The 8,296-nt window shown below is 32.6% G+C and overlaps 1 protein-coding gene across 1 annotated transcript; it reads left to right on the top strand.

Moving 5' to 3' along the window:
- Window positions 1–880: 880 nt before the first annotated feature.
- LOC107924546 (long chain acyl-CoA synthetase 4) lies at window positions 881–7,628 on the top strand. Its single transcript, XM_041080515.1, has 19 exons — window positions 881–1,111; window positions 1,748–1,811; window positions 1,923–2,012; window positions 2,093–2,149; window positions 2,261–2,309; window positions 2,529–2,605; window positions 2,856–2,895; window positions 2,997–3,091; window positions 3,558–3,725; window positions 3,879–3,989; window positions 4,069–4,156; window positions 4,546–4,612; window positions 5,011–5,086; window positions 5,206–5,323; window positions 5,440–5,685; window positions 5,774–5,913; window positions 6,137–6,319; window positions 6,443–6,562; window positions 7,299–7,628. The coding sequence occupies exons 1-19, from the start codon at window positions 957–959 to the stop codon at window positions 7,344–7,346; spliced, it is 1,992 nt and encodes a 663-aa protein (XP_040936449.1). The 5' UTR covers window positions 881–956; the 3' UTR covers window positions 7,347–7,628.
- Window positions 7,629–8,296: the final 668 nt, after the last annotated feature.

Genomic DNA, 8,296 nt, shown 5'->3' with positions numbered 1-8,296 from the left:
TGTTTTTATTAAATTTTATTATAAAATATAAAAATATTAATATACTAAACTTTTTCTTTAAAAAAAAACCAGCATTTGGGTTGGACCTGGGGCTGTCTATACTGAGTTTCTGGTAAAATTCCAAAAATTTCAGGTTGTCGTCTTGACATTTTTTCATGAAAAAGAACATAGTTTAAAAATGGAAAAATCCATGAATTAATTCTTAAAAACCATTTTACTAATTTTAAATATTTTTAAAATTATTTCTATGTTAATATCTATTTATATAATTTTAATTAAATATATGAATAATTATTTGGTATGGAAAATTTTTATTCGACAATATTTCTTGTTTATTTATTATTTATTTTTAATTATAACTTAAAACTACATGACAAAATTTAAACCTCACTGAATTATCTTTCTACTATCAGACTCTCGTGTTTAGTCTAATGGTTAAGAATTATTCTCTCATAAGATTTATCAAGATTTTTAAAATTAAATTGTTGGTAAAACCACTTAGACCATCGATTTAATTAAAAAATGATATATAAAAATATTAAATCTAGTTGAACCATCTAATTTAACCAGTTTTTTGCTCGCTTTAATTCTTGGATCAATTAGTTTAAAATCAATTTATTCTTAATTAAATCAATCCAACCAATCTATTTATTTCAATCAATGTTAAAACGTATCTAAATTAGTTCCTTCAAGGGAACAAATGAGTAGACTTGGAGGGACCAAATAAATTTTCTAAATATATATTATTAATAAAATATTTTATAATAAACTTATTTTTAAAATGAAAGCCTTAACAAAATAAACAAAACCCGTCAATTTTCATCTTGCTGATTACCCAAGGCACCTATCTTTTCTTTTGGCATTATATATTTATACGTGATATAAACAATTAAAAAAGAGAGAATATATAAAAGAAAGTAGTTACGTGGTTTCAGATACTAACCATTGTGATCAAAATGGCTGAGGAGAGGAATTATATAATAAAGGTAGAGGAAGGGAAGGCCGCCACCGATGAAAGACCGTCGATCGGCCCCGTTTATCGCAGTTGTTTTGCCGAGAATGGTTTCCCTGCTCCGATTCCTGGAATGGAGAGTTGTTGGGACATCTTCCGGTTAGAATTTAGCTTCTTTTTTTTGTCTCTTTCTTTTTTGTTTTAATAATCTTTTGCATGGTTGATTTTGCTAAGAAAATAAGGAAACTAGTTTACTGTTTATTTTTCCTTTGTTTGATTTCAGCTGGCTTTGGAAATTTGCTTATTTCGAATTTTCAGTGTTGTTATCTTTTTGAAATAATGTAGATCTTTTAATTTGTTTGGCTGTGCATTTAAATTTCACTCTCTGTTTGGCGATGGATGCAAGAAACATAACATTTTACGGATCATGAGATTTCATTATTTTTACCGAAATGCATAATGTTTGAAAATTTGGATTTAAAACACTCAGATGGATCAAGATAACGAGATTTCCAGGCTTCTAGTTGAATGATCGATGGCTTTTCATTCAACTCATTGTAGAACTGCAAAACTAAAATTTATATTATGGATAGTAGTAATTATTTCGATTTTGGTTGCTTGCTGTTTATGTGATGTGGAGATCATGACTTTCTGCTAATTTAGAACTTAGCTTATGATCCATGTATGATTGAACTTGTTAACTAACTAATACAGCTCGTATTTTTTATGCTACCAAAAAAAAGTGATATTCTGGTACTTTTGTCACTATGATTCAAACTTCATCTCTCCTTGCAGAATGTCAGTTGAGAAATATCCTAACCACCATATGCTCGGTCACCGGCAGATTGTGGATGGGAAAGTATGCTGTCAGCCATCCACTGCTGATTTGTTTTTTATTTAATTTTTTTTGGTTTTACTGCCGACCTTGGCTTTTAGTTCGTGTATCTAAATTTATAGGCTTCCACTGCAGGCTGGAAAATATGTGTGGCAAACTTACAAACAAGTTTACGACATTGTAATGAAAGTAGGAAATTCCATTCGGAGTTGTGGTGTTGAGGAGGTAATGCACTAAGTTTTTTGTTATTCTAAAAGTTTTATGTGTATTTTTACAAATTTCATGGTTTTTATTTTTGTTTACAGGGAGGAAAATGTGGTATATATGGTGCCAATTGCCCAGAGTGGATAATGACCATGGAGGTATTGTTATTCTGAAATGTCTTTGTCTGACTTAGTTTCTCCTGAGCACACTCTTCGCTAACTAAAAGCTTGTTGTCCAAAAAGTTTACTGATGCATCAACATTGATGCAGGCCTGCAATGCTCATGGACTCTCTTGTGTTCCTTTATATGACACTTTAGGTATTTCTTCTTGAGGACCTACAAAAGTACGCTTTATATTTTGTTAAATCAGTACTTTCTGCAAACAACAAGCTCATGTGTGTTATCTAAACTTCCTCTTTTTTGAACCTGGTTTAGCATGTTATTTGTAACATCTTTAAAGTCTTTTAATGATGAGTTTATCTCAATGCCACTGCATACTGTTAATGATTGTTTGATCCTTTCTCATATATATTACAGGTGCTGATGCTGTGGAGTTTATCATATGCCATGCAGAAGTTTCAATTGCTTTTGTAGAGGAAAAGAAGATTGCTGAAGTAAGCATAGTTTCATATATCTATATTTGGAACCCTAGGATTGTTATGGGATGTGGGAATAATGGGAGAAAATATTTTTTATTTCTCGGTATAGAATATAAATAAGATACCTGTTTACCGAATGAATTTCTTGTTCTTTACTTTCAGCATTTGCTTCTGTATATGCTTTTCTCAGTTTTCTTAGGTGCTTATCTCAGAATTTATAGGTACATGGTTTTTTCTCATGTAAGGTTTCTCTTTGCCCTTTCAGCTGTTTAAAACATTTCCAAACTCAACAAAATACTTGAGAAGTAAGTCATTTGTTTATTTACTTTTCGTGGAGGGGGTGGATGGGAAACTGTTATGAAATTGTGTTAGAAATAATTTATGTGCATATACATTTGCTATGCAGCAATTATTAGCTTTGGAAAGGTAACACCTGAGCAGAAGGCAGAAGCTGAGAAGCAGGGTTTGGCAATATTTACTTGGGAAGAGTTTTTGCAACTGGTAGGCTACTTTCTTTGTTATCTCCTCTTGAATCATCAGTAAATAATTTTACACTGCTGAGTTAAGTGTCTTTTTTAGTTATTGAGTTCAGATAAAGGCATCTATATAGCTGTAGAAGAAAAGCTTTCTGGCATTGCATTGCAAATCTCTGGCTCCTTGTAATTTTCTTGCGTGGTCCTGTTTCTTATGTCCTGGATTTCTGGAAATAATTTTCCATACATAACTTGTAGACTAGCAAAATTGATGAATACTTGATAATTTTAGCATCTTGATTTTATATGTGAGTTGGCATTTTCTATGTATTCATTCTGGTTTACGATGCTGAAGGAATTTTCCAGTACTGTTATTGTAGATATTATTTGATAACCATGGCTCATGCATGTTGAATAAATGTTTAATTGGGTCATTATTTAACTCGTAGATTACCACTGATTCTGATATAAGTTCTGATGTCTGTTTCTTGCAGGGAGAAAATAAACAATATGATCTTCCTATAAAGAAGAAAACTGATATCTGCACTATAATGTATACTAGTGGAACAACTGGTGATCCCAAGGGAGTATTGATTTCAAATGAAAGTATCATTACTCTTTTAGCAGCGGTGGATTGTCTGCTAGGACGTGTAAATGAAGAGGTTATCTTTTCGTTTAATTTCCTGATTCCTAGACAAAAAGTTTCACCAGTCACTTTGATCTGTCTGTTCTTTTTTCCCACACTAAAATGAGTATGATTTTTCTCTTTTTTGCTTTTCCTCTCTAATTTGGTTGTTTCTTGTGCAATTTTACAGTTGACTATGAATGATGTTTATATTTCTTATCTTCCTCTTGCACATATCTTTGACCGGGTGATTGAGGAGTTATTTATTTCACACGGTGCCTCAATAGGATTCTGGCGTGGGGTGAGCCTGTATTTTTTATACTGTTTCAACTAGTAAGAGTTTATTCCAATTGGTAATTACTTATTTGTGACATCTTCAGGACGTGAAACTATTACTTGAAGATATTGGGGAGCTAAAGCCAAGTGTCTTCTGTGCTGTTCCTCGTGTGCTGGATAGAATCTATTCAGGTAAACTTTCTTATGTTCCCGATCAGAAATGGACTTCCAGCATTCTTTCTAAACATGTATAAAGATATTGAATAAGATTCTATAATCTGGTTAGGCAATTTCATTTTGGTTTGTTTATGAAGGTTAAAATAAACAAACTTGAACATGTACTTGAGAACTTGTCTTAATTGATTTATTTTTGAAACTCTCATAGTTAAATTCTTTCAAAAAAATTTGCTATGCCTCTTTTGCATAACTTTAGCAAACAAAATGAACTTTATTGATTCTCTTTAATTTTAAAGCGTGCACACACACACATATATGCAACTTTCTTCTTTTTTTCAAGCAGGCTCATTCAATGCATTATCAATATCAGCTCTGAAACTCTCATAATTTTTGTATCTTGTTAGGTTTACAACAAAAGATTTCTGAGGGAGGCTTATTGAAAAAGACGTTGTTTAATGTGGCATATTCATTGTAAGTTACTTTTCAGTTCGCTTCTGTGAAGCAGTTCATGGTATCTGCTGGCCGCTAGTAAGTGATGGAAAGAGGGTTAAACAAGTAATTAGTTTCACCACCACAGACTCGCTGGAATTAAGAACAAAGAATATTTGCTTCTGTACAATATGGCCATCTTTTTTCGTAGTTAGACAAAACTAGATTTATCTCAATCCTTTTGGGCATTAAACTTTATCATGAGCTTTTGCATTAGTTGATATTCATTTGCAGTATGTCCTTTCATTTCTTGTTACTATGTTTAGCCAATTTTGATTAGTGTTTGTTCACTTCGGTTTTAATTATTTCTGTTGAATCCAGTTTATTTCCCATATTTCTGCATTGCTGTCTGGTTCTGACATCTATGATAACCTCTACAGCAAATTCTATAACATGAGGAATGGCTCCAAACATGCAGAGGCATCTCCATTTTCTGACAGAATTGTATTCAGTCAGGTGAAGGAAGTCTTACTCGTTAAAAAGAATACGTACAAGGCTCCTTACATATATTGGTTGAAAGCCAACAGAAATCCTGTCGACTACTTTGATCTCATTCATATTCATAATTTTGTCAGGTAAAAGAAAGATTGGGAGGGAATTTGAGGATTATTCTCTCTGGAGCAGCACCTCTTTCTTCTCACGTGGAAGAGTTCCTACGAGTAGTGGCATGTTGTCATGTGATGCAAGGATATGGTATAGTGTCCTTGAAATTAGCCTCTTTACATCTGATAATTCCTTCTTCTTTATTGATTGTGTGCAGACTTGCTACAGCATAAACGCTTATCTATTTTATATTAATCCGAATGTAGGTTTGACAGAGACTTGTGCGGGAACTTTTGTCTCATTACCACATGAGTTGTCAATGCTTGGTACTGTGGGGCCTCCAGTACCAAATGTGGATGTACGCCTAGAATCTGTTCCTGAAATGGGATATGATGCCCTTGCAAGCACACCACGAGGTGAAATTTGTCTCAAGGGAACAACATTGTTCTCAGGGTATTTCAAACGTGAAGACCTCACCAAGGAGGTCATGATTGATGGGTGGTTTCACACAGGTTGCTGATACTTATCTCTTTTTAAGTTGAGGTTCTCCGTATCATTAGCTTATCTCCAATTTAAGGACCTTTCATCTTTGTGCATTAGGGGATATTGGTGAGTGGCAACCAAATGGAAGTATGAAAGTTATTGATCGAAAGAAGAACATCTTTAAGCTTTCACAAGGGGAATATGTTGCTGTTGAGAACCTGGAGAATGTTTATGGTTGTGTTTCTGATATTGAATCGGTATGCCTTTTTGCCCATGTCAATACATCAGTATGCAATGTTTGCCGTTATTCCTATGTAAGAGTGTAGGCATAAACTGAACCAGTAACTAAATGTTGAAAAACTGGCATTGAACACAACGGCAGGCAATTGAACATTCTTTTTCGGATGTCAATCCTATGATTGTAGTCCTTCATTAGCTCTATGTTTCAACTCTTTTATATCACATCTTTGTCAATTTCAGATATGGGTTTATGGGAACAGCTTTGAGTCCTACCTTGTTGCGGTTGTTAACCCAAATAAGCAAGCACTTGAACGCTGGGCTGCTGACAATGGTGTAAGTGGTGACTTTGAAACCATCTGTAAAGATCCAAAGGCCAAAGAGTACATACTTGGAGAGCTTACAAGGACTGGCAAAGAGAAACAGGTTTGTCATTTGATGGTTTCTCCGATTTCATGAAATATGATTTCACTACTGTTACAAGTAATTACATTTCTTTATACTAGATAGGAAAGGAAAATCGGAAATTTAACTTATATCCTTACGCAGCTGAAAGGTTTTGAATTTATAAAAGCTGTCCATCTCGACCATGTACCATTTGACATGGACCGCGACCTTCTCACCCCAACATTTAAGAAGAAAAGGCCTCAATTGCTCAAGTATTATCAGGTACCTTCATTTTTTGCTCGGGCTTCTTTTCTAGATTTGACGATATGAAAACATAACATAAACACAACGCATTTTGGTACATTTATTGTACTCATATTTAGGATCTTGACACATAATAATTTGTACTGAATTTATACTCTCACGGTTTACACGAAAAGAACACGAGCTAAGGGATGTAGACATGTAGACATGAATTAAACATTCATTTTTTGCTCGGGTTTCTTTTCTAGATTTGACGATATGAAAACATGACATAAACACAACGCATTTTGGTACATTTATCGCACTCATATTTAGGATCTTGACACAATAATTTGTATTGAATTTATACTCTCACGGTTTACACGAAAAGTACATGAGCTAAGGGATGTATACACGAATTAAACATTCATTTTTTGATCGGGTTTCTTTTCTAGATTTGACGATCTGAAAACATGACATAAACACAACACATTTAGTACATTTGTAGTACTCGTATTTAGGATTTTGACACATAATTATTTGTATTGAATTTATATTTACACGGTTTACATGAAAAGGACATGAGCTAAGGCATGTATACACGAATTAAACATCTCTAATGTGTGCGTGCACGCATGTATGCTGTGCATACATGTACAAGCTGCGCTGCTCTGATCCTTCGATTTTCCTCAAGTATCTGACATTCACCGTCGAATTTGGGTAACATAATGCACAACTATGTGCCCGATTACTGATCAGAGTTCTTTGGATGCAGAGTGTGATCGACGACATGTACAACAGCATAAACAAGCCAAATGCTTGACCGAACGGGGATGCTAAAGCGGGTTGTTCTACGATTCGGATATATGGAGGAGTTACTCTTTCTGCTGTTTTCGTTTAGTTTGGACAGTAAAATACAAACTTCTTCGAAGATAGAATTTTTAGAGAAATGTTTTTATATCATTATTAAAATTTTTAAAATAAGTAAACAATAAGGGGGTAGTTTTATGAGGAGAATGTAACATTAGTAGTTGGTCAAAGTCTAAATTCTAAATTGGTTTCAATTTTTAAAACTTCATAATTGAATTAAAAAATATTAATATTATATCAATTAGATTTACTTGTTTCGAGTAAGAATTTAATAGCTAAGCTGATAATTAAATTAACAAAAGGATTTAATTTATATGATATATATACTTTGAGGATTTAATTATAAATATTTAAAAATTTAGGGTTTAATTTAAAATTTATATAATAACTTGTGTTAGTGATATTAACTCAAACAGAATAGTTCTTTTTTTTAGGCTAAGTAATTATTTAGTTTTTGAATTATATTCATTTTCCTATTTTGGTTCCAATTTTTTTTCATTACTTTAATATCTAGACTACCATTTTTGTTTTAGTATATCTTTTAAGTAAAAAAGTTGTCAATAAAAATATAAGACGTAATGCGTTTTTATAATTAGAAAAAAAAAAGGAAAGCCAAATCAAGCTTAAAGCTTTTTTTATTTAAAAATAATAAATATTTTTAAATAACATGTATATATATATATATATGAGAATTTGAAGTGTATGCCTATTCTAATATATATCCCAAAAACCCCTGCCAAATTATTAAAAATTGAGATTGGCCAATAAGAAGAAACCTTAAGAAAAAGAACTGAAGTTTTAATTGAGATGGGTGGGAACATCATAATTCTCAGCCGTTATATTTGAAAAAAAGTGAATAAAAAAATTGTTAAGTCTATCTAAATGATAAATTTCTTTAAAGTG

Source organism: Gossypium hirsutum, chromosome A11 (assembly GCF_007990345.1).
Source record: "Gossypium hirsutum isolate 1008001.06 chromosome A11, Gossypium_hirsutum_v2.1, whole genome shotgun sequence".
Classification (NCBI taxonomy): domain Eukaryota; kingdom Viridiplantae; phylum Streptophyta; class Magnoliopsida; order Malvales; family Malvaceae; genus Gossypium; species Gossypium hirsutum.
The sequence above is the reverse complement of the archived record's forward strand: the minus strand, read 5'-3'. Positions and strand labels throughout refer to the sequence as shown.

Coding starts and splice junctions, on each gene's coding strand:
- LOC107924546 (XM_041080515.1), top strand. CDS start 957: ATGGCTGAGGAGAGGAATTATATAATAAAGGTAGAGGAAGGGAAGGCC. Junction 2,896..2,996: donor CTCAACAAAATACTTGAGAA/GTAAGTCATTTG, acceptor TTTGCTATGCAG/CAATTATTAGCTTTGGAAAG. Junction 3,092..3,557: donor GGGAAGAGTTTTTGCAACTG/GTAGGCTACTTT, acceptor TGTTTCTTGCAG/GGAGAAAATAAACAATATGA.